The sequence below is a fragment of the Dendrobates tinctorius genome, unplaced genomic scaffold (assembly GCF_039654945.1).
Source record: "Dendrobates tinctorius isolate UK_male_01 unplaced genomic scaffold, ASM3965494v1 ptg000186l, whole genome shotgun sequence".
Taxonomy (NCBI): domain Eukaryota; kingdom Metazoa; phylum Chordata; class Amphibia; order Anura; family Dendrobatidae; genus Dendrobates; species Dendrobates tinctorius.
In genome coordinates this window covers 742,116-769,484 of record NW_027361853.1, presented here as the reverse complement: position 1 = coordinate 769,484, position 27,369 = coordinate 742,116, and the positions used below count along the sequence as shown (strand labels likewise).

Genomic DNA, 27,369 nt, shown 5'->3' with positions numbered 1-27,369 from the left:
ACTTGACCCCTCTAAATGGTGTTTCATAAGATTTTACCAATCTGTATTTAAAAAAAAAATTATATATCTTGGTGAATTATCAGGTTACAGCTTTGCGAATACTGTTTATAGACTTTTGCCATTTTAGTGTCTCAAGTGGTGGAGGGGTTATTTGTGCTTTATTTTTAAGGTAAAACATTTAGAATCAACAGACTTGACACATTCTTGTTTTTTCTTAAAGCTTGAACCAAAATTAAGAATTTTTATTTCACTTGATGCAATTATACCTCAATAAGTGTTAAAATTGTCAAAAGTCACTGGTAAGCCAAATGTGCTCTTCTGTCGTGATCAGGTGCAGAATTAATTTTCCATCTCCTGGTTATAAAATTGTTACAGGCCAACATTTTTATCCCACTGACACTCTTATGTGCATCACAAACATGTAAGTGTGAATAAATAAGATATATACACATTGTATACATGGAAACTGCACCTAGGGGTTTTATTTTCTGTACTCCAAGAATGCACTTTGTGCTTTACTGGAGCAGTCAGTCCATCTTTGGTGAGCCAGAGTTTGTTGGGTTACCCTAGGAAGACTAAAAGTAGTTTTGACACAGGTGATTATTTGACATCCAGAAATAATTGTGGCTTGATACACACAAAGCCACCTTCTGCATGGGAGCAGTCCAGCTGTGTGAATGTATCATGTAATCATTTTGTCCAGCGCGGAGGATAACCACTATGATGTTAGTTAGTCCAGATCTATAGAGATGCAGCGACATTGCTTGACGCGTGTTATTCTTTTCTTCTTTGTGGATGGCTGTAGCTCAGGACAATTGAGTGTAACCACCATGGTAGTGAATTTTTTAGGTTTGCAGAATGAGCAGGACTGGAAGGATCCCTCCTCCCGGCGGATATGTCGAGGAATGTAGAAAGAATTGCACTGCCCATAACAGAATCTGTTGAGTATGGTGCGTTTGTTGCATCCTTCCTCATGGATGGTTTGCTTGAGTGGCTGTGTCTTACACCAGTCCCTCTTCAGATACTTTCTTTCAGTAACATGTAGTGCTTCCTGACTGGACTCTAACACCTCCTCACCTACCAGGGCTTGTCCTTTGCCTCTTCCTCTGCTTCGATTTCCTGGCTGGCCTTGCTCAGAGTCATTAGGTTGCCCTTTGTCAGGAGGAGGAATGGCCCCTTGAGACCCGCGAACCTTTTTATTTCCTTCAATGTTTGGTAGCAAAAGTCCAAAGAGTAGGAACATGGGTCCCAGTGAATAAACCAATCGGTTCATCCTAAAAAAAAAGAGAAAAAAAAAAGATCTTGGTTATTTGTAGTATACATGGTGTAAAAAAGTCATACAATTTCCTCCTTCTAAATGGCTACAATTGCGTAGTTTGCCTTAAACAGATTTTTCTAAATGTGATTAACTTCAACTCCACAGTCCAGTGTACTTAAATATCCATTTCTCCCATGCTATATGCAGAATGGCATCGAGCAGTTCCCATGGGTGACCTACAAAATCCCCACCGAGCAGTTTTTTGCCATCATTGTTGAGCTTGAAGCAAAATAGGTCAGCAGAATTTTTGTAAGAAACCTACATAGTCTCAGGTTGGCAGGGCTACACAGATTAAAATGATACCTGGGTTGATGGTATCAGTCTTGTGGTTCTTATGTAATCTGTGTCTGCAGTTGTGAGTTAATGAGATCATGCTCCGGGGTGGCTTTTTTTCCCCATGCTCTGGCCTCAACATAGTCATTCTGGTTTAAATAACAGGTCATTGAACCTTCAGTGACCTGCCTAGTTTAAATACTGCACTTACACAGTTAACCCCTTTACTCCCAAGGGTGGTTTGCATGTTAATGCCGGGCCAATTTTTACAACTCTGACCACTGTCCCTTTACGAGGTAATAACTCTGGAAGGCTTCCATGGATCCCAGTGATTCTGACATTGTTTTTTCGTGACATATTGTACTTCATGTTAGTGGTAACATTTCATTCATATAACTTGTGTTTATTTGTGAAAAAAACTGAAATTTGGTGAAAATTTTGAAAATTTCGCAATTTTCCAACTTTGAATTTTTATGCTCTTAATTCACAGAGATATGGCACTCAAAAAAACTTAAGTAACATTTCCCACATGTTTACTTTACATCAGCACAATTTGGGAACCAAAATATTTTTTTTTGTTAGGAAGTTATAAGGGTTAAAAGTTGGCCAGCGATTTCTCATTTTTACAACACCATTTTATTTTTAGGGACCACATCACATTTGAAGTCACTTTGAGGGGTCTATATGATAGAAAATACCCAAAAAGTGACACCATTCTAAAAACTGCACCCCTCAAGGTGTTCAAAACCAGATTCAAGAAGTTTATTAACCCTTCAGGTGCTTAACAGGAAATTTTTGAATGTTTAAAAAAAAAAAAAAAAAATGAACATTTAACTTTTTTTTCACAAAATTACTTCAGGTTCAATTTTTTTATTTTACCAAGGGTAAAAGGAGAAATTGGACTGGAAAAGTTATTGTGCAATTTGTCCTGAGTACGCCGATACCTGATATGTGGGGGGTGAACCACTGTTTCGGCGCATGGCAGAGCTCGGAAGAGAAGGAGCGCCGTTTGACTTTCACTGCAGAATTGGCTGGAATTCAGATCGGATGCCATGTCAAGTTTGGAGAGCTCCTGATCTGCCTAAACAATGGAAACCCCCCACAAGTGACCCCATTTTGGAAACTAGACCCCCCAAGGAGCTTATCTAGATATGTGGTGAGCACTTTGAACCCGAAAGGGCTTCACAGAAGTTTATAACGTACAGCCGTACAATTAAAAAAAATATATTTTTTCCACAAAAATGATCTTTTCACCCCCAATTTTTATTTTCCCAAGAGTAACAGGACCCCAAAAGTTATTGTGCAATTTGTCCTGAGTACACTGATACCCCATATGTGGGGGGTAAACCACTATTTGGGCGCATGGCAGAGCTCAGAAGGGAAGCAGCGCCATTTGACGTTTTTGGCTGGAATTGAGATCGGACGCCATGTCGCGTTTGGAAAGCCCCTGATGTGCCAAAACAGTGGAAACCCCCCAATTCTAACTCCAATCCTAACCCCAACACACCCCTAACCCTAGTGGGAAAATGGAAATACTTTTTTTTATTTTATTATTTTTCCCTAACTAAGGGGGTGATAATGGGGGGTTTGATTTATTATTTATAGCGGGTTTTATTTTTGGCAGCTGCTGCACGCTAAAAGACACTTTTTATTGTAAAAATAGTTTTTGCATCACCATATATTGAGAGCTATAATTTTTCCATGTTTTGACCCACCGAGTCATGTGAGGTCTTAATTTTTGCGGACGAGTTGACGTTTTTACTGGTACCATTTTCGGGCACGTGACTTTTTTTATCGCTTTTTATTCCGATTTTTGGGACGCAGGTCAGTACAGTTACCGTGATACCTCATTTGTCATTTTTTTAAGTTTTGGTGCTTTTATGCAATGAAAACAATTTTATATAAAATTATTTTTGCATTGCTTTATTCTACGAGCTATAACTTTATTTTTTCGCTGATGAAGCTGTGTCAGCTCGTTTTTTGCGGGACAAGATGACATTTTCAGTGGTACTATAGATATTTATATCCATCTTTTTGATCGCGCGTTATTGCACTTTTTGTTCAGCGGTATGATGATAAAGCTTTATTTTTTGCTTCGTTTATTTTTATTTTTTAATGGGTTCAATAAAGGGGTTAACTAGTGGGACAGTTTATTAGGGCGGGTCGTTACGGACGCGGCGATACCAAATGTGTACTTTTATTGTTTTTTTATTTTTTCAAAAAATGAATTAGGGAATATTTTTTTAAATTTATTTAGCGATTTTTTTTTTTTTTTAGAAATTATTTTTTACACTTTTACATTGTCGATCTGCTTTATTACATCAGCGATCTGTCACAGGCAGCGTGGGAGGCTTCCTCATGCCGGCGCTTTGGAAACATGAAGCCAGCTCCCTGCAGGCCCCCGCCGCCATATTGGATCCGAGGACCTGCAGGGAAGAAGGCCCCCGCAGCAGCGCTGCACATTGCGCCCCCTCCCTCCCGATGCTTCCCTAAACCCCCGATATACTGCGATCGTGTTTGATCACAGTGTGCCAGGGGTTAACGTGTCAGGTGTGGTCCGTGACCGCCCCTGACACATAGTGCCGGGTGTCAGCTGTGATAATCAGCTGACACCGGGCCGTGATCAGCTGCGCTCCCCCCGTGAGCGCAGCTGATCACGCTAGATGTACTATTCCATCCTTGGGACTTAGGTCCCAGGTCACATGGATGGAATAGTACGTCTAATGTAGGAAAGGGGTTAATATTGTGGCATTTAAAAAAAAAAAAAAAAAATGGCAGCGACGTATGTTCAGTAGCAGCCATCACTTGCTGATAGATGCAGCTGAGCATGCGCCGCCACCAACTTGCTGGTGCCAAATTCTTTTTTGCTCCAACAAAATGGCGCCGGCGACTCATGCGCAGTAGCATCTATTGGCAAGTGATGCTTTCAATCTGCGCAGGCACAGCCAACCAGTGGTGAGGCTTGTGCAGATTAAGAGCATATCTTGCCGATATATGCATACGCTGCTGATTCCATTCTGGTGGCTACTTTTTCTAATTAAGACAACAATATTAACTGTGCAAGTGCAATATTTGAACCTTCAGTGACCTGCATTCTATTTTAGTGACCTGTCATTTAAGAAACAATGATGAGGCGGCCAGAACACACACACACAAAAAACCGCCAACAGTCCCACCCCAGAGCACGAACATTTCAGTAACTGAAAACTACTAAGGCTGGGTTCATATTGCGTTTAGGCAGTCTGTTTAATGGGTTGCGTTACACCGCGACATTAACGCTGCCATACACTCCCATTATCGAGCGCATTGCTAACGCATGTCATAAGCGGCATACGTTAGCGATGTGCTGTCATTCTGTGACACAGATTAAACAAAAATTTTACTTAGTGGCAGCAGTTTTGGAAGTGGGACACCTGAAAATCCGTTTCTATAATAAAAGGCTAGCACAAAAGTTAAACAGATCTAAAATGGCCAAAGCACTAGAATATGCAGCAAAGTTGGTGCCAGGACTCTGTACTTGTTGGAAATATCAGTAAATTCTCAAGTTGCTAGTTGCGGAGTATACTTATAAATGGGATGCTTCAGCTGCACCAGTTTTTGAAAGGATGGCAAGCACAAGCTCCCCATGGTGTTCATGATAGGCTAAAGGCCCAGGCTTTAAAATGTATATATGAGCGAATATTTTTTGAAGAGCATCTTAACCCCTTAATGACCGTCAATACGTCTTTTAACTGGCCTGAGATATAAGAAACTAGCATCCCCATACAAGTAACATTCCAGCAGCTGTCGGCTGTACACTGTAGCTGAAAACTTGCTGCATCAGCCACGATCAGTGTTGTCACGGTCCATATCTGTTTAACCCCTTAGATGCTGCTGCCAATTCTGACTACATATAAATGTTTAAAAGAGTATGGCTTCTCCCTCTTTATCCCAATTGGCACCCTGAGATCATGATTGTGTGGTCCTGATGTTTGCCATGGGAATTCACTAGCAAATAGCGGCCTAAGGGTACCGTTACACCTAGCGATGCACCAGCGATCCCGACCAGCGATATGACGCGGTCAGGATCGCTGGTGCATCGCTAGGTGGTCGCTAGTGAGCTGCCACACAGGCAGATCTCACCAGCGACATCGCTGGGGACGGGGATCGCTACTTACCTGTCAGACGCGGCGATCCTACGTCCTCCTGCCCGGCTCCACGCGTTGCTCATCGGCACCGCAGGAAGTGACCGACGAGGAATGGTCCAGCAGCTTCTCACGCGATCAGCGATAAGCAGCGGGGGAGCCGGTTGGAGGTAAATATCACATGCAGCGATATCGCTAGCAATATCGCTGCAACGTCACAAAATTGGTGACTTAACAGCGATATTGCTAGTGATATCGCAGTGTGTAACGGGGGCTTTAGAGTCTGCCGGCTATAGTAACATGTTCTGAAGTCAGTGACAATTAGGTGGTGAAAATCAACTTTTTCATTCCTATCATGCCACTTTGTATTAATTCCTGAAAAGCACCTGAAGGGTTGTTAAACTGTCGGATAGCAGTTTTCAGTATGTCACGAGGTGTTGTTTTTAAAATGTTAGAACTTTGGGGGGTGTCCCAATATATAGGACCCCTAAAGTCACTTCAAACCTGGATAGGTCCCTAAAAAATATAATTTTGTAAGTTTCCTTGAAAAAATGAAAAATTGCTGCTACATTTTTAAACCTCCTACAATGCTAACAAAATAGCATACAATTTTACAAATGGTGCTGATGTAGAGCAGACATGTGGGAATTATTATTTTTTGCTATGGTATAACTGAATTAAAGGGATAATCATTCAAAGTTTTAAAATTGCTATTTTTTTTTTACATTTGTCAAATTTCTGATATTTTTTAAAAACACAGAACATATCAACCTAAATTTACCATTATCATAAAGTATAATGTGTCACGAAAAAACAATCTCAAAGTCACTGAAGTTTGTTGAAGCGTCCCAGAATTACCACATAAAGTAACACTGGTAAGATTAAGATTTTTAAAATTTAGCTCTGTCACTAAGGGGTTAAGGATTAAAAGTTGCTGTAAGCATCAAAGACAAAGTGCAACTAATTAGTTAATTTACCCATCACAGTCTGCACAACATTTTGTCCTATTATAGTGTACGGCTGGAGGGATTAAGATGCCCCCAAAATTGGAATATCTAAGGAATCAACCTTCAGTTTTTCATGTATTTTTGTTTTTCACAGATAAGGTCTATGGGACTATTCACGAGTTAATAGGTTTTTTCTTTCAATAAAACATCGAATCCCTCATTTGCAATTTGAAGTCATTTTTTTTTATTTTGTATTTGTTGATGATATTGTGCCAAATTCTTCCAAGTGACAAATGCGGTTAATGCACAAACATTCTCTTTAAATTTTTGACAATTTAGTGACAAATGCAGTTAATGCACACAAACACTCTTTAAATTTGTCACCAAATGTTGCAGATACTTTGTCACAAAAACACACCACGTTGAGAGGGAAAAAAAGTGACATGTCCGTTTTTTTTATCTAAATCCCAATCTCTCCAATGAAATTCTATGGGTCTGTTAAAAAAACAAAAAAAACAAAAACACTTGGACAGCACAATAGCCACCTAGTTACGGTATATCCTTTTTTCACTCTTTGATATGGGAAACCTCAGGTGTTTTTTTGGGGGGGCTAAGAGCTACACTGATGGTAAAAACTAATACTGACAAATCAGTTCAAAGTTTTCACGTACAAGAAGAGAGAAAAAGTAAAATAAAAACATGAAACTTTCCTAAATATCAAATACTGTTGCATTTGGGCAATGAGGTTGTAGGCGGGAGCCTTAATTCTAATACAGGGACTAATGCCCAATTGTTGGTGTATGTTCTATAGAGAAGCAAAGAGGAGTAAGTTTCACTTTCCATCAGGGTAGTAGAAAGGTCTTAACTAGAGATGAGCGACTTTGCCTTTTTTAGGGCCGACCCGACTTTCTCAAAAGTCGAGTCGAACGAAATCGGCCGACTATTGTGAAAAGTTGGAGGTCCGACTAAAACACGAAACCCAATGCAAGTGAATGGGGAAGCAAAGTTGTCAGGGAGTGGAGGATAGTAAACATACTTACAGTGCCCATTTCAATGCCAACGACATCAATTCTTATTACTTAAGCTTGTCAACCTCAAATTACTTTATAATAGTTGCACACTGAAAACTGGGGGTTATTTGGCTAAAGTTGTGGGGGGTAGGGCTGGCTCCAGGTTTTCGTGTGCCCCGGGCAAGAGTGTGTCTGTGGGCCCCTTTAACACATACCACAATTCATGATGCTCCGATACGGCAGAGAAATATTGGTATAGTACAATGACAAATACTTCACTTCTTACATTACATGACTGATAACTATTTTAAATTCTAAAATAGCGCAAAAAATGGACAGTATATTCCTCCATACAGTATTATGGCCACCACATAGTGCGCCATACAGAATAATTGGTCCCATATAATGTTCCATACAGTATATGATGAGCTCTACATAATGCTACAGTATGATAAAAACCAGGGGAAGAGTCTTGAGGAGATCATTTGCATATTCCCAGTGCCTTCTGGGATAAGTGAAGAGTCTCCGAGCTCGACGATCACAGGGTTTTGGCCGTTGCAGCTGAAAAGAGGAAATCGGAAAACCAGGGGAAGGCGCGCGAGTTTTGGCTCATCTTTCATCGTTTTCAAGAAATCTCAGTATGGAAGAGGCCAGGAGCCATTTGGTGAGCTGCACTTCTTGCTTACATGTTCACAGACTTACCAATGGAAAAGCCAAACTTCACATGCCACAAATGCAAGCTTGTGTCCCTGTTGGCGGAAAAGTTGCAAAATCTCGAAGAGGTTAGCTACATTGAAGATCATTAAGGAAGGTGAAGAGTTCTTAGACAGAGCAGAATTATCTCTTCATGTTACAGAAAGAGAAGAAATTTGAAGTGCACCTGAAGAAACAGAGGAATGGAGACGTGACCCAGAGAAGCAGGAGGCAGTCAGCACCCATACTTCTCAGGAACCAGTACCAGGCTCTCACGCAGGAAAACGATGAAGAAATACAGATGGATAAGACTTTGCCCACAAATAGCAACCTTGTACGCCTTCAGAGTCCTCCTGGATGGAGAAAGAAAAATGTTGTGAAGAAAAGGAGAGTGGTGGTCATGGGGGATTCCCTGTTGAGAGGAACAGAGGCCGCTATCTGCTGACCGGATATAACTTCAAGAGAAATGTGCTGTCTTCCAGGTGCAAAAATTAAAGATGTGTCTGACAGGATATCAGGACTCTTCAGACCTACAGATGACTACCCATTCCTGCTACTACATGTGGGGACAAATGACACCGCAAGAAACGACCTGGAAACCATCTGCAGAGACTTTGAAGACTTAAGCAAGAAAGTGAAAGAACTGGGAGCGCAGGTGGTCTTCTCTTCCATCCTCCCAGTGGATGGCCATGGAACAAGGAGGTGGAATAAGATTCTGCAGGTGAACAACTGGCTACGTCGATGGTGCCGTCAGCAACGATTTGGATATATGGATCACGGAATGAATTACCGTTACGATGGACTACTTGCTAGAAATGGGGTGCACCTCACGAAGACTGGAAAACATGTATTTGGAAGTCGCCTTGCTACACTTGTAAGGAGAGCTTTAAACTAGAACAACATGGGAAGGGAAGCAAAAGACCAGAAAAAGCCATACACCTGACAAATGCTATTGAGAACTCTGCTATTAGAAATGGAAAGGAAGTACAAAGACAAAAGAATCTAATAAATTTTGGAGAAAGAGAAACCAATCACAAACTAAAATGTTTCTATACTAATGCACAAAGCATGGGCAACAAACAAGGAGAATTGGAACTACTAACACAGGAAAAGAAATATGATGTCATTGGAATCACTGAAACTTGGTGGGACAATACACATGATTGGAATACAAGGCTAGAAGGATACAACTTATTTGCAAGAAACAGACTTGATAAACGAGGAGGAGGTGTCACATTGTATGTTAAACGCGTATATCTGCACAGAGATTGAAGCTTCAGAGACTGGAAGTTCTGTGGAAACTGTTTGGGTAAGAATACAAGGACAGAACAATGGAAAGGACACCATTGTAGGCATTTACTACAGGCCGCCTGTGCAAGCTGAAGATATGGATGAACTCTTTATGCATCAAATGGGCAAGTTCTCCAAAAAAATGACACAGTTGTCATGGGAGATTTTAACTATCCAGACATTTGTTGGGAATCTCTCTCAGGCAAAACTAACAGGTCAAGGAAATTCTTATCCTCTCTTGCTGACAACTTTATCTTCCAAAAGGTAGGGGAGAAAACAAGGGGAACTGCTACCTTAGATCTAATCCTTATAAACAGGGAGGAAATGGTTGAGGAGGTAAAAGTGGCTGGGACCCTAGGAGGTAGCGACCACGCTATTTTAGAATTTTGGATAACTAGAGGCGGAAGACCTGTGAAGACTCAGACGTCAAGGTTAGATTTCAGAAAGGCAGATTTTAAGGGATTCAGAAAGAGAATTGGAGGGATATCCTTAAAGACAAAAATGTCCAGGAAGGATGGGAAATCTTGAAAAATGAAATTCTCAAAGCACAATTGTTAACAATTCCGAAAAGAGGGAATAATAGGAAGCATTTAAGGAAGCCAGGATGGATGAACACAGAACTTAAGCACATGCTAAAAAGGAAGAAAAAACTGTTTATAAAATGGAAAGAGGGAGGCATATCTAAAGAAGAATATATTGCTGTCTGCAGAACCTGCAGGATACAAATCAGATTAGCTAAAGCTGACAATGAATTGAGGCTTGCAAGAGATGTCAAAAGCAATAATAAAGGATTTTGGGGATATGTCAAAAGTAAAAGAAAAGTCAAAGATGCTATAGGATTTTTACAGGATGAAAATTGATGAAATGGTAAGACAGGATGTTGAGAAGGCCGAACTTTTAAATTCCTATTTTGCATCTGTTTTCTCTCAGAAAGGAAATGTAACATCAACTGTTCTTCACTGTCCTATTAAGAGAATAGAAGAATCCAGGATATCTATGAACAGAAAGATAGTGAGGAAACACTTAGCTAACCTAAATGAATTCAAGTCTCCAGGTCCAGATGAATTACACCCCAGAGTACTGAAGGAGATAGAAGAAATTTTTGAACCCCTCTCCATAATCTTTGAAAATTCTTGGCGAACAGGAGAAAGTCCCAGAAGACTGGAGAAGAGCAAATGTTGTTCCTATCTTCAAAAAGGGGAAGAAGGTGAACCCAGGCAACTATAGGCCGGTGAGTCTGACTTCTATACCAGGAAAGATCTTTGAACAAATTATTAAACAACATGTATGTCAGTACCTGGATAAGAATGAAGTGATTAAACAGAGTCAGCATGGGTTTGTAACTAATAAGTCATGTCAGACTAACTTAATTTCCTTCTATGACGGAATCACTAATTGGGTGGATCAAGGAAATGCTGTAGATATAGTATATCTTGACTTCAGCAAAGCATTTGACAAAGTATCTCATACCATCCTTACTGAAAAAATGACTAAGTATGGAATGGACAAGGCAACTGTTAGGTGGATTCATAACTGGCTTAGTGATCGGACCCAAAGAGTGGTCATAAATGGCTGCACATCCAGTTGGAAGAATGTCTCAAGTGGGGTACCACAGGGCTCTGTCCTGGGCCCTGTATTGTTCAACATCTTTATCAATGATTTAGATGAAGGAATTGAGGGTAAACTGATTAAATTTGCTGATGACACAAAGCTAGGAGGGATAGCTAATACTAGAGAAGAGAGAGAGAGGATTCAAAAAGATATAAATAAACTGGAGAAGTGGGCAGCAACTAACAATGTATTTTTCCCTGTTAAAAACCAAAGTACTACATCTGGGCAATAAAAATGAAAAAAGCATATACAGAATGGGAGAAATAGGCCTAAGCAACAGCACATATGAAAAAGACTTGGGTATACTAATAGATCACAGACTGAATATGAGTCAACAGTGTGATGCAGCAGCAAAAAAGGCAAATGCAATTCTAGGATGTATTAACAGAAGCATACAATCTAGATCATGTGAAGTCATTATTTCCCTCTACTCCTCTTTGGTCAGACCTCATCTGGAATATTGTGTCCAGTTTTGGGCACCACATTTTAAAAAAGACATCAACAAACTGGAGCAAGTTCAGAAAAGAGCAACCAGAATGGTGACCGGCCTGCAAACCCTGTCTTAAGAGGAAAGGTTGTAGGATCTGGGATTGTTTCGTTTGCAAAAGAGAAGACAGAGGAGACTTAATAGCTGTCTACAAATATCTAAAGGGCTGTCACATTGTAGAAGGATCAACGTTATTCTCATTTGCACAAGGAAAGACTAGAAGCAATGGGATGAAACTGAATGGGAGGAGACAGATTAGATATTAGAAAAAACTTTTTGACAGTTAGAGTGATCAATGAGTGGAACAAGCTGCCACGAGAAGTGGTGAGTTCTCCTTCAATGGATGTCTTCAAACAGAGGCTGGACAGACATCTGACTGGGATGATTTAGCGAATCCTGCTTTGAGCAGGGGGTTGGACCAGATGGCCCAGGAGGTCCCTTCCAACTCTACTATTCTATGATTGTCCCCATATAATGTGCTATACAGTATAGGACGGTCCCCATAGAGTAGAATTAGCCCCACATAGTGCTCCATACAGTATAATGAGTCGCATATAAAAGCTCCATACAGTATATGATGGGCCCCATATATTGCTCCATACAGAATGGACTCCATATAATGCTCCATACAGAATAGGCCCCATATGTGCTCCATATCCTATATGATTCCCCATAAATAATGAACCCCATATGATGCTCTTAGTATATGATGGGCCCCATGGATGATGCTCCATTGTATGATGGGCCTATATAATGCTCCATATATAATGGGCCCCATATCATGCTCTAGTATATGATGGGCCCCATAGGATGCTCCATTGTATGATGGGCCTATATTAGGCTCCATATATAATGGGCCCCATATGATGCTGCAGTGTATGATGGGCCCAATGGATGATGGGCCTATACACTGTGCAGAATTATAAGGCAAATGAGAATTTTGATCACATCATCCTTTTCATACATGTTGTCCTACTCCAAGCTGTATAGGCTTGAAAGCCAACTGCAAATTATGTAAATCAGGTGATTTGCATCTCTGTAATGAGGAGGGGTGTGGTCTAATGGCATCAACACTCTATATAAGGTGTGCTTAATTATTAGGTAACTTCCTTTCCTTTGGCAAAATGGGTCAGAAGAGAGATTTGACGGACTCTGAAAAGTCAAATTGTGAGATGTCTTGCAGAGGGATGCAGCAGTCTTAAAATTGCCAAACTTTTGAAGCGTGATCACTGAACAATCAAGCGTTTCATGGCAAATAGCCAACAGGGTCGCAAGAAGCGTGTTGATAAGAAAAAAAGGCTCAAAATAACTGCCCATGAATTGAGGAAAATCAAGCGTGAAGCTGCCAAGATGCCATTTGCCACCAGTTTTGCCATATTTCAGAGCTGCAATGTTACTGGAGTATCAAAAAGCACAAGGTGTGCCATACTCAGGGACATGGCCAAGGTAAGAGAGGCTGGGAAACGACCACCTGTGAACAAGAAACATAAGCTAAAACATCAAGCCTGGGCCAAGAAATATGTTAAGACAGATTTTTGTAAGGTTTTATGGACTGATGAAATGAGTGACTCTTGATGGGCCAGATGGATGGGCCCGAGGTTGGATCAGTAAAGGCCAGAGAGCTCCACTCCGACTCAGATGCCAGCAAGGTGGAGGTGGGGTACTGGTATGGGCTGGTATCAAAGATGAACTTGTGGGACCTTTTCGGGTTGAGGATGGAGTTAAGCTCAACTCCCAGACCTACTGTCAGTTTCTGGAAGACACCTTCTTCAAGCAGTGGTACAGGAAGAAGTCTGTATCGTTCAAGAAAAACGATTTTCATGCAGGCCAATGCTCCATCACATGCATCAAAATACTCCACAGTGTGGCGGCCCAGTAAAGGTCTTAAAAAAAAGAAAAAATAATGACATGGCCCCCTTGTTCACCTGATCTGAACCCCATAGAGAACCTGTGGTCCCTCATAAAATGTGAGATCTACATGGAGTCAAAACATTACACCTCTGGGGACAGTGTCTGGGAGGATGTGGTGGCTGCTGCACGCAATGTTGATCGTAAACAGATCAAGCAACAGACAATGTATGGTTGGAAGGCTGAGTGTCATCGTAAAGAAAGGTGGCTCTGTTGGTCCCTTTTTTTTAGGTTTTGAATGTCAGAAATGTTTATTTCTACATTTTGTGTTACATTGGTTTACCTGGTGAAAACAAACAAGTGAGATGGGTATATATTTGGTTTTTATTAAGTTGCCTTATAATTCTGCACAGTAATAGTTACCTGCACAAACAGATATCCTCCTAAGAAAGCCAAATCTAAAAAAAAACCCACTCCAACTTCCAAAAATATTAGGCTTTGATATTTGAGTCTTTTCGGTTGATTGAGAACATAGTAGTTCAATAATAAAAGGGATCCTATCAAATACAACTTGCCTAGTAATAATTATACAAACAAGTATCAACCTAGGGCCTTGGCAGATCACTCCCCTGTTATGGCGACATTTAATTGGGAAAATGGCGGGAGAGGGGAACGGGCACCATGGTCATTTTAACGCATTCTGGTTACGTATTCAAGGAGATGCTAGGATCCCTGACTTGTTAAAATAATTTTTTGCTATTAATGAGGGTACAGCCCCCAGGGAAAGAATATGGGATGCATCTAAAGCTTATCTGAGAGGACTGTTGATCTCGGAAGTGAATAGAGTTTGAACTAGAGAATGAGGAACTTTTCCAGAAGGAAGCCATCTCTGCAGAATTGCAATATTTGAAAACTCCATCGGATATACTGTACATTTTAACGCATTAAAAGATGCAGAAAAATGATCAGCCCAACATAAGCTTTCAAAAGCTGTAGATAAACGATACCTCCGGCGGCAGGTCTATTTCGGGGAGGGGGAGCGAACTGGACATCTACTAGCTACCCTGATCAAGACTCAATCTGGCCCTGCAATGGTAGCGGAGATAAAAAAAAACAAAAATGGGGAACTGGAAAGATCTTCTGGGGCAATTCTAGCAACTTTTAGCGAGTTTGAGACATATAATTCACAGGGCGGGTTCTCTGACGAGTTGCTCAGTAACTTTTTGGGGACTGCTGGCCTGCCTACTCTGTCGGAATCGGAAGCTGTTCGGCTGGAGGAACCAATTAGTCTGGAGGAATTAGAGGAGGCTCTAGATTCTATGGCATGGAATAAGACACCAGGGTCTGATGGGCTGCCTGTGGAGGTATATAAACAGTACTCAACTATAATCCTTCCAAAGCTGTTGAAGGTGTTTGAGGCAGCTAGGGAAGATGGGCACTTGCCCCAGTCCTTGAATAAAGCAATCATAGTGGTGATCCCCAAGGCTGATAAGGATCCTTGTCTTCCAGAGTCATACAGGCCTATCTCCCTTTTAAACGTTGATGTCAAAATTTTTTCAAAGATTCTGGCGATGCAGCTGTCTAGAGTAATATCTAGTATTATTCATCCAGATTAAACTGGTTTTATGCAAGAGAAATCAACTGCAATTAATATCTGGTGGTTGTACCTAAATTTACAGATCCCATCAAAGGGAAAGGAACCTAGGGCTGTTGCATCTTTGGATGCTGCTAAAGCATTTGACAGCGTCGAATGGCCATATCTGTGGGCTATATTAGCCAAGATGGGTTCTCGGAAAAATTTTCGAGGGACCATACAGGGGTGCCCACTGTCTCCCCTACTGTTTGCTCTGGCAATAGAGCCCTTGGGGGTAGTAATTCGGGCGACACCTGAAATTAAGGGGTTTGGGTATGAGTCTTTGCAAGAAAAAAAAATAGCGTATGCTGATGACATGCTCTTGTTTTTGGGAGAGTGGCAGTCTTCTCTGAGGGTGGTAATGGAAGTCTTTGGATCCTTCGCAGTGATCTCTGGTTTATGATTTAACTGGGAGAAATCTTCAATTATGCGGGTGGGAGATGCTCCCGAGAACTCCTTGGAATTGGCCGGACGATTAAATGTAGTCAAAGAGTTTAAATACTTGGTAATTCATATTGGGTATAATATACAAGATTTTGAGCGTTTAAATATTACCCCACTACTTGCTAAATTTCATCCAAAAATAAAGGACTGGTGCAAGTTACCACTGAGTATGGTGGGAAGGGAAAACCTGGTAAAAATGATTCTCATGCCAGAAGCTCCACAATGCGCCCATTTGGATTCCTGGTCGAATCTTTTATGAGATAAACAGAATATTTAGAGATCTTATCTGGAAAGAGGAGTGTTCCTAGAATTCAGTTGGAGGTTTTGCGTACATCTAAATAACTGGGTGGAGTAGCGGTTCCTGACCAGTTTCTGCATTTTCTTGCAGCGCAGTTGCAGCATTTCAGAGGATGAGGGGGGAGGATTACTTCATGCGAAGTTCCTCGGAATGTATGCTTACATGCGTAGTGGGAAAGGACTTACTGGTGCAGGCGCTAGACTCAGGGCGGTTCCGTCAGGGTCAAGCTATCAATAGTCCGATAATGAAGTGCATGGATAAGGTATGGAATACGACCAAAGAAATATTGGGTATACAGGGAGTCACGGCACATTCCCTGATCTGGAAAAACTTGACATATACAGAGCTAAATAAATTAGAGGGTTTTGAGCTATGGGAGAGGGCTTAAACTAGTATCACAGCTTTATTCGGAAGGGGAGTTTCGATCTTTTGAGGATCTCAAACAGACATTTTCCATCCCTAATAAAAGATTTTTTCAATGTCTCCAGCTGAGACATGCTTGTGAAACACAACAGCGACTGGCTCCACTTGGTAATCCAGCTAAAACTCCGCTGTTGGATAGAGTAGTGATGGGAGGAGGATCAAGAGGTATTATATCCATGATACATGCAACCATGTTGGAAAAGAGAGTGGCAAGTTTGGAGACGCTGAAGAATAAGTGGCAAGTTGATGTGGGTGATTTAACAGATGATGAATGGGAGGATGCATTGCAAGAAGTCACGAAAGTCTCGGTTAGCGAGGCACAGAGAGTGCCGCATCTTTATTTGCTTCATTGAGTTTATCGAACCCCTGTACAGCTGTTGAAAATGGGCTATGCTAGAGAGGCAGATTGTTGTAAATGTGTAACGCCCAATGCGGATCTGATACACATGACCTGGAACTGTCCTCGGTTACGTAGGTTTTGGGGAGGTGTGAATGATTTACTTAATATTGTCTATCAATGTCAAATGGTACTAGACCCCAAAATGGCTCTTCTGGGGCGGGTGGAGACTTTGCTGCTTTCGGAGGCGCACCAGCTGGCAGTCTCACGAATATTATATCAAGCTCGTAAAAGGGTGGCGGCTCACTGGAAGGGATCTTCTGTACCCACAATCACGTAAGTTACCGATGCAGTTAATAATATAGATATGGAAAAAGAGAGCAACTAAGAAATGGGAAGATATGTGGGCATCTTGGTTGGACACACCCAGGTTGGCGCCTCCTAGATTAACTTGGATGAGAGCGTTGAGTAGGGTACAACCCAAAAATTGTTGCTGTGAGAGACCAAATGCATCGGGAGAGACGGTGTTTTTTTGGGTGAGTTGGGAGGGCTTTTTGTGGGGTTCTATTGTGTTTGTGTAATACACTATTTGGGAAATATCCTGTATATGACTACCTGCTTTTTCAATTTTTGAAAATGTTTACTAAAAAAATTACCTGACATAAAAAAATTAAATATGCAAACAGTGTATAATGCTCTATATATAAAGGGACCCATTTATAATGCGCAGGTGTATGATGGGCCCCATGGATGATGCTCCAGTGTATGATGGGCCCCATTTATAATGCTCCAGTGTATAATGGGCCCTATCTATGATGCTCAAGTGTATGATGGGCAACATATATAATTCTACAGTGTATAATGCTCCCCATATATTGCTCCAAACATTAAAAAAAAAAATAAACACCTCTCCTCGCTGGGCACTGCTCTACTCTAGACTCCTCAGCGTCGCCATATTCCACCTCTCTGCACTTGGACTGTTCAGGCAGATGGCGTACAGATGTGATGTCATCGCGCTCTCTGATCTGAATGTCACTGTCAGGAAACGCGGAAGAGGTCACAGCGGTGGAGCAGGGAGAGGTAAGTATTGCAAGTGCTGGTGCCCTGAGCAAGCAGGGGTGGCCCACTCGTGGGTGACGGCAGTGGCACAGGGCCCCTCATAGTATGACTGTCTTGACGGCAAGTGGGCCCCCCCACTGTCAGACCTTTGCGTACTGTGAGGTGCCCTGTGCCAGTGCCGTCACCCACGAGTGGGCCCCCCCCCCCCATCTGCTCAGGGCCCCAGCACTTACCTGGGTCCGCCAAGTGCTGACGTCGGCCCTGTGGGGGGGGTACAGGTCAGTTACGGAGGTGGAAAAACTGGCATATGTTGAGGCATAGGCTGGACGTTCAGCAGCTGCAAATGGAGGAATTGCTGAAGTCAGAGGAAGAGGAGGACAAAGCGAGCCATTTTGCTGTCAACCTATGCGTCATCAGGGGAGGGTGATACAAAATCCTTTGAAACCCAGGCATGGTTCATTTTAATGAAGGTGAGATCACCAACATTTTGGGTCGACAGCCGGGTCCTTCTTTGTCAGGATTGATCCAGCAGCACTGAAAACTCTTTCTGATAGCACACTACCAGCAGGGCAAGCAAGCTCCTGTAAAGCATATTGTGCCAATTCAGGCCAGGTGTCCAGTTCACAGGCCCAGTAGTCAAAGGGGAATGAACTGTGAGGGAGAACATCGATAGGGGAAGAGAGGTAATTTTGAACCATAGTTAACTGCTGTCTGTTGCAATCGATTCAGTATTAACAGTCGTGTTAGCGGTCCTCGAGAAATCAGTCCACAACCTGATCATGAAACCCGTCTCCAATGCCAGTTCGGCTGTGTGCACCACGAACACCTCTTCCATTTGGCCCAGTACGGCTCGTGGTACAACCTGCACCGCTGCTGTGTGCTGGGAATGCCTCTAACAAATGGTTTACCAGAGTAGCTTGTTTGTTCTCCAATATTAGCTCTAGATTCTCCTGTGGCATGATGTTCTGTAATTTGCCTTTATAGCGTGGATCAAGGATGCTGGCCAACCAGTAGTTGTCATCCTTCATAATTTTGACAATACGGGGGTCCCTTTTTAGGATCCGCAAGAGATAATCACATATGTGGGCCAATGTTCCAGGTGTCAATGATGCACTGACAGTGGTGGGTGGAGGAGCACTTTCTGACAAATCCACATCCCTCCAGTCATGCACAAACCCTGTACCTGACCTTGGCAAGCCAACATTTTCTTTTGCCCCCGAGAAGCATCCTCCCCTAAATAATCATCCCCCTCATCCTCCACCTCGTCCAGGACAGTTCCCTGAGCAGACAATGGCTGACTGTCATTAAGGCTTCCCTCCTCCTCTTCCTCCTCCACTGCAGATGCCTGATCCTTAATGTGCGTCAAAGTTTGCATGAGTAGACGCATAAGTGGTATGCTCATGCTTATGATGGTGTCGTCTGCGCTTACCAGCCGTGTGCATGCCTCAAACCACCGAAGGACTTTAGAGGTCTTTCAGCTTTGACCACTGCACACCCGACAACTCCATGTCTGCCCTCAAACTGCCTGCCCGTGTATCCTCCCACAAATGCATTACAGCCTGCCTCTGTACACACAGCCTCTCAACCATGTGCATGGTGGAGTTCCACCTTGTTGCAACGGCTATGACTAGGCGGTGCTTAGGAGGTGGAGCGATCGCTGCAGCCTCTGCATACGACTGGAGTCTACGGGCGAGCGACGGATGCGCGAGCACAGTCTTCGCACCTTATGGAGCAGGGCTGTTAACTCTGGATAATTATTTAGGAAGCACTGCACCACCAGGTTCAAGGTGTGAGCAAGGCAAGGTATGTGTCTGAGTTTTGCAAGGGCTATGGCCGCCACAAAATTACGGCTGTTATCACTGACTGCCCAGCCATGACTCAGTTTCTAGCTGCAAGTAGTCAGCCAGTACCTCCGGTGTGTCTGTCGCCCAAAGACATCATCTTTAAAACAGCCTGCTGAAGCTTACCACTAGCTGTTTGATAGTGGGACACCTCGTGTGCAACACTGGCAGCTGCGGATGGAGTGCTTGTGCGACTGCTCTCTGTCGACGAGCTTTTGCTTCTGGAGGAGGAGGGTCGAACGCCTACGGCCAACTGTTGCCTATACCGTGGGCTAGGCAGCACTGTTCCACCATCGCTGTCCCCTGTGGACCCTGCATCCACATTAACCCAGTGCGCAGTGATGGACACGTAACAGCCATGGCCATGCATCTGTTGTGTGAGGTGCACCTTTCCACTCACTGATTGTGTGCATGGACAATGCAGTCTTTCACATGCAGGTGGACAGGTGGAGGGCAGGGATGGCTTTTCTAGAAAAGAAGTGCCGACTGGGTAGGTAATAGCGGGGGACAGCGTAGGCCATGAGCTCTTGGAACGCTTTGCTTTCAACCAAACAGAAGGGCATCATCTCTAATGAGATCAGTTTGGCAATGTTAGGCGTTCAAAGCCAGTGTACGTGGATGAGAGGATGAGTACTTTCTTGTTCTACTCAGAGTCTCTGCTAGGGTGAGCTGGACTTGAGAGCTGCATATGGGGGAACTAGCGGTGGACATGACGGACTGACAGGGGGTTGGTGATGGCCTAGATTCAGTCTTTTGTTGCAAAAACATTGTGATTCCCTGACTGCAAAGGCCTTGCGACGAAACCTCAACATTTCTTGCTGCTGGTGTGCTTACCAGTGGGCTTACAGTGGGGGAAGTGATGGAGCGTTGCTGGCTACCTTCAGTCGGAGTAGGTGCACATGTGGTACCTGAGGTTTTGTAGTCCATCCACGCTTGCAAGTGCATGGTGATTAAAGGTCTAAGCATGCAACTGGTATTCAAATTTCAGAGATTTTTCCCTCGGCTAAAGGTCCTTCGGCCCTTCTTACAGATAACCTTTGCCTCATCAATAGGATTTTGGTCAAAAAAGTGCCACACTGCACTCTTCCTACTATAGTATAAATTTTCAGGGCTTGCACGCTGTGCTAATTTGACCGTCTGTCCTGCAGCGCTTTGTTTTTTCACCATGTTTTTGGACAGCTACGTGCCTGCCAGATAACCGCTGCTGAGATGACTATGCCTGCTGCAGAACCTTCTCGTCTTCTGACCTATTGCCAGCGGCACCCTCTTCCCCCAATGGATGCCAAACCGGGTCAACAACTGGGTCATCCAACACCACCTCTTCAATTTCATCTGCACCTTACTCTGTGTCACTGTGTATAGAATCGTAGAGTTGGAAGGGACCTCCTGGGCCATCTGGTCCAACCCCCTGCTCAAAGCAGGATTCGCTAAATCATCCCAGTCAGATGTCTGTCCAGCCTCTGTTTGAAGACTTCCATTGAAGGAGAACTCACTACTTCTCGTGGCAACCTGTTCCACTCATTGATCACTCTGTCAAAAAGTTTTTTCTAATATCTAATCTGTGTCTCCTCCCATTCAGTTTCATCCCATTGCTTCTAGTCTTTCCTTGTGCAAATGAGAATAAAGTTGATCCTTCTACAATGTGAGAGCCCTTTAGATATTTGTAGACAGCTATTAAGTCTCCTCTCAGTCTTCTCTTTTGCAAACTAAACAATCCCAGATCCTGCAACCTTTCCTTATAAGACAGGGTTTGCAGACCGGTCACCATTCTGGTCGCTCTTTTCTGAACTTGCTCCAGTTTGTTGATGTCTTTTTTAAAATGTGGTGCCCAAAACTGGACACAATATTCCAGATGAGGTCTGACCAAAGAGGAGTAATGACTTCACGTGATCTAGACTGTATGCTACTGTTAATACATCCTAGAATTGCATTTGCCTTTTTTGCTGCTGCATCACACTGTTGACTCATATTCAGTCTGTGATCTATTAGTATACCCAAGTCTTTTTCACATGTGCTGCTGCTTAGCCCTATTCCTCCCATTCTGTATATGCTTTTTTCATTTTTATTGCCCAGATGTAGTACTTTGCATTTTTCCCTGTTAAAAACCATTCTTTTAGTTGCTGCCCACTTCCCCAGTTTATTTATATCTTTTTGAATCCTCTCTCTCTCTCTTCTCTAGTATTAGCTATCCCTCCTAGCTTTGTGTCATCAGCAAATTTAATCAGTTTACCCTGAATTCCTTTATCTAAATCATTGATAAAGATGTTGAACAATACAGGGCCCAGGACAGAGCCCTGTGGTACCCCACTTGAGACATTCTTCCAACTGGATGTGCAGCCATTTACGACCACTCTTTGGGTCCGATCACTAAGCCAGTTATGAACCCACCTAACAGTTGCCTTGTCCATTCCATACTTAGTCATTTTTTCAATAAGGATTGTATGAGATACTTTGTCAAATGATTTGCTGAAGTCAAGATATACTATATCTACAGCATTTCCTTGATCCACCCAATCAGTGATTCCGTCATAGAAGGAAATTAAGTTAGTCTGACATGACTTATTAGTTACAAACCCATGCTGACTCTGTTTAATCACTTCACTCTTATCCAGATACTGACATACATGTTTAATAATTTGTTCAAAGATCTTTCCTGGTATAGAAGTCAGACTCACCAGCCTATAGTTACCTGGGTCCACCTTCTTCCCCTTTTTGAAGATAGGAACAACATTTGCTCTTCTCCAGTCTTCTGGCACTTCTCCTGTTCTCCAAGAATTTTCAAAGATTATGGAGAGGGGTTCAAAAATTTTTTCTGCTATCTCCTTCAGTACTCTAGGGTGTAATTCATCTGGACCTGGAGACTTGAATTCATTTAGGTTAGCTAAGTGTTTCCTCACTATCTTTCTGTTTATAGATATCCTGGATTCTTCTATTCCCTTTATAGGACAGTGAAGAACAGTTGATGTTACATTTCCTTTCTGAGAGAAAACAGATGCAAAATAGGTGTTATAGTATGCGGGTAGGGGCACCTGAGTTTCATCAGGGTCAGATTTTGGCTCAGACTGCAAGGGCAATGTAGTGCTCTGTGTCGATGTACCATTAGAATCATCTAGCAGTGGCTGTGCATCAGTGCACTCCATGTCAGATTCATCTTGGACTGCGGAATTCAGGATTTGACTGGATAACCCAGGCATGGTATGTGAAAAGAGCTCCATGGATTGATCTGAAGTGTGGCCTGCTGCATCCTTCACTTTTGGTGGGGGTGAAGGACACAAGGAAAGGTGTTGTTCATGACCAGAAGCCTGCACTGACGACTCAGTGCTTGCAGTTTCTGAAATTTCAGAAGAGGAGACGATAGAACTGGAGGCTGTTTCGGCAATGTAAGCCAAAACCTGTTCCTGATGCTCCGGCTTTAAAAGCGGTTTACCTACTCCCAGAAAAGGGAACCTTAAAGGCCTTCTTGAGCCAGACGACGCTGGCTCAACATCTCCTTAGCTGCTATTGTGCTTTTGGCATAACCAGCAAATGTACCACCACCATCAGTACCAGCTGCCCCCTGCCCATGTCCGTGGCCTCTTCCATCTGTACATAGGGGCAGTATTATAGTAGTTATAATCTTGTACATAGAGAGCAGCATTATAGTAGTTATATTCTTGTACATAGGAGCAGTATTATAGTAATTATATTCTTTAACCCCAATACGGTTAAACCAAAAAAAGAAAAACGATCATCAAGTCCAGAATCAAATATATAAATATTTTATTGGATTAATTACAAATATGGTAGCCAGAATAGGGTGGTACACACCAAAGTGCTATGTGCAGTTAACAAACAAACAAACGGGACGTAGGTGTGCTGTCTTAGATAGAAAAGAAATGTCCTTTTTCTATATAGAAAGTGGATAAACACCACTTAGATTAGTAAAATACATGATAGACATTCCCTCAGATATATTATTTTAATTGCTCTATGTGATTGAGACATGAAGAGAATTTGTGGATCCATTTTGAGGCCGCGAACCATTCTTGCGACGGAAGCTGAGAGGCTAGATCTTTTTCCCATTTGAGCATATACGGCAATTGTTTGTCCGGTTCCGGGGAGTTTAGCAGGTTATGGATGTATGAAAGGCCTTTGATTTTGCTATTTTGAAAGAATTTTTTAATTGCGGCGTGGTCGGCTGTTGTGGGAACCGGTAGGTGAGGAGCGGACTGAAGGAAGTGACGTATTTGAAAAAACTGGAATAAACTGTGTCGGGGGAGGTTAAATTTAACACACACTTCTGAGTACGGGAGTAGGACGCCTTCTCTATAGAGATCTGCTAGGGTAATTGGACCTCCACGTGTCCAGGCGGCAAGATTCAAATTCGGAATGAAGGCTTCCAGCGATCTAAGGGGAAGGCTGGGACCTAGAGCCTGTGACACTGGCTTGCTCCATAAGGACCAAGCTTTCTTTAGAGCTGCTGTGGTGGGTAGAAGATCGCCGGGGGGCGAAGGGGTTAGGAGCAGGGAGTCTATGAATTGTTTAGGGGAGTGGGCCTGTGCCCAGGTGTACTCAATCTGTAACCATCTCAAGTCTGAATCATTCTTCCACCAATCTCGAGCCGGTTCCAGGATAGCAGCTCTGTGATATGTTAGAATATTAGGAATACCCATTCCTCCACCACTGAACGGGGCATGCATACATCTCAGGGCTATTCTAGGTTTTTTCCCAGCCCATATAAATTTACTCATTAGCGAATGAATTTTGGTGAGATACCGTTGCGGAATTGTTAGGGGCAGGCACCGAAGTAAGTAGATAATTTTTGGGAGACAGATCATTTTAAAAGTCTGCATTCTCGCCACCCAAGAGAGCGGGAGAAGAGAAAGGCGAGTAAGTTCTTTATCCAATGATGAATTACACCCCAGAGTACTGAAGGAGATAGCAGAAGAAATTTTTGAACCCCTCTCCATAATCTTTGAAAATTCTTGGAGAACAGGAGAAGTGCCAGAAGACTGGAGAAGAGCAAATGTTGTTCCTATCTTCAAAAAGGGGAAGAAGGTGGACCCAGGCAACTATAGGCCGGTGAGTCTGACTTCTATACCAGGAAAGATCTTTGAACAAATTATTAAACAACATGTATGTCAATACCTGGATAAGAATGAAGTGATTAAACAGAGTCAGCATGGGTTTGTAACTAATAAGTCATGTCAGACTAATTTAATTTCCTTCTATGATGGTATTACTGATTGGGTGGATCAAGGAAATGCTGTAGATATAGTATATCTTGACTTCAGCAAAGCATTTGACAAAGTCTCTCATACAATCCTTATTGAAAAAATGACTAAGTATGGAATGGACAAGGCAACTGTTAGGTGGATTCATAACTGGCTTAGTGATCGGACCCAAAGAGTGGTCGTAAATGGCTGCACATCCAGTTGGAAGAATGTCTCAAGTGGGGTACCACAGGGCTCTGTCCTGGGCCCTGTATTGTTCAACATCTTTATCAACGATTTAGATGAAGGAATTGAGGGTAAACTGATTAAATTTGCTGATGACACAAAGCTAGGAGGGATAGCTAATACTAGAGAAGAGAGAGAGCGGATTCAAAAATATTTAAATAAACTGGAGAAGTGGGCAGCAACTAACAGAATGGTTTTTAACAGGGAGAAATGCAAAGTACTACATCTGGGCAATAAAAATGAAAAAAGCATATATAGAATGGGAGGAATAGGGCTAAGTGACAGCACATGTGAAAAAGACTTGGGTATACTAATAGATCACAGACTGAATATGAGTCAACAGTGTGATGCAGCAGCAAAAAAGGCAAATGCAATTCTAGGATGTATTAACAGAAGCATACAGTCTAGATCACGTGAAGTAATTATTTCCCTCTACTCCTCTTTGGTCAGACCTCATCTGGAATATTGTGTCCAATTTTGGGCACCACATTTTAAAAAAGACAGCAACAAACTAGAGCAAGTTCAGAAAAGAGCGACCAGAATGGTGACCGGTCTGCAAACCCTGTCTTATGAGGAAAGGTTGCAGGATTTGGGAATGTTTAGTTTGCAAAAGAGAAGACTGAGAGGAGACTTAATAGCTGTCTACAAATATCTAAAGGGCTGTCACATTGTAGAAGGATCAACTTTATTCTCATTTGCACAAGGAAAGACTAGAAGCAATGGGATGAAGCTGAATGGGAGGAGACACAGATTAGATATTAGAAAAAACTTTTTGACAGTTAGAGTGATCAATGAGTGGAACAGGCTGCCACGAGAAGTGGTGAGTTCTCCTTCAATGGAAGTCTTCAAACAGAGGCTGGACAGACATCTAACTGGGATGATTTAGCGAATCCTGCTTTGAGCAGGGGGTTGGACCAGATGGCCCAGGAGGTCCCTTCCAACTCTACGATTCTATGATTCTATGAAAAAGATTAATTATACCGCCCAAGCGGCAGTCATTAAAGCATATTATCAATATGGTATCAACAGAGATAAAGCCCTGTAATTCACAGTACATACAGAGTTCAAATCGCCAGGCCACGAGGGAGGTAGCGGCAAAGAGGGAATGAAGACAGTGACCACCGGCGTCACCCTAACGCGCGTTTCGGCGCGCCTTCGTCAGGTATGTACTGTGAGTTACAGGGCTTTATCTCTGATACCATATTGATAATATGCTTTAATGACTGCCGCTTGGGCGGTATAATTAATCATCTTCATGCAAATATATCTGAGGGAATGTCTATCATATTTTACTAATCTAAGTTGTATTTAGCCACTTTCTATATAGAAAAAGGACATTTTCTTATCTCAGACAGCACACCTGCGTCCCGTTTGTGTTTGTTAACTGCACATAGCACTTTGGTGTGTACCACCCTATACTGGCTACCATATTTGTAATTAATCCAATAAAATATTTATATATTTGATGATTCTGGACTTGATGATCGTTTCTTTTTTTGGTTTATATGCATTATTGCGATCAGTCCTTATTTTTGTCCATTATTTGGGGTATCAATATGATTTCATGTGCTGTAATACTTTATTTCTTTTATGAAGAATGATACCCATATGCTTGCTGAGTTTGTCTCTCAACCCCAATACGGTGTGGGAAAAAAAATGAACGCTCGGTAACGGTTCAGAAAAAAATAATAAAAGTAGGCGTGCTGTGTAAAAAGCAGTCTGCACAGCAGTGTGCACACAGCAATGCAGCTATCAAGTAGCCTTATAAGGCAGCCTAATAACCAGCGCTGCTGCACACAAAAAAATCCTCCCCTGTCACTGCATACTAACTGTACAGCACAATTGCTATCAGCAGAAGCACAGATTCTTTTTTCTTCCCTGCCTCTGTTTTCTTTCCTGCCTAACACTCTCCCTATTGAGAAGCAGCGGCAGCCAGCAACCTCTCCCTATGCTAAGATCGGCAGAAGTAAGATGGCAGTCGGCGGTCAGGGCTTTTTATAGCCACTGTGACGCCACACAAAGCAAGCCAATCACTGAAATGCCCTACTCTAAGATGGTGGTGGCTGCTGCCCATGTCATCGCGTTGCCCACAGTGTGCATCCTTGCTCATTGGCAGAGAAAAGGCGCCTGAAGGCATTATGGGAAACGAGACTTTGGCACTCAGGTCGCCGACCTCATGCTATTGTCGGGTTTCGCTCGGCGAAACCTGACTTTAGCGAAAGACGGCGACTTTTGAATTTGACTGACCCGTTTAGCTCAACTCTAGTCTTAACCCCATCTTAAAGAAAAAAAAGT

At 42.6% G+C, this 27,369-nt stretch overlaps 1 protein-coding gene across 1 annotated transcript in view; it reads right to left on the bottom strand.

Annotated features, from left to right (window-relative positions):
• Positions 1 to 201: 201 nt before the first annotated feature.
• The window catches only part of GREM1 (gremlin 1, DAN family BMP antagonist), a 134,414-nt gene continuing 107,246 nt past the window's right edge, over positions 202 to 27,369 (bottom strand). Inside the window, exon 2 of the mRNA XM_073552149.1 lies at positions 202 to 1,274. Within this exon, the coding sequence (XP_073408250.1) occupies positions 731 to 1,273 (543 nt within the window). The 5' untranslated portion in view covers position 1,274 and the 3' untranslated portion in view covers positions 202 to 730. The remainder of the gene's footprint in view (positions 1,275 to 27,369) is intronic.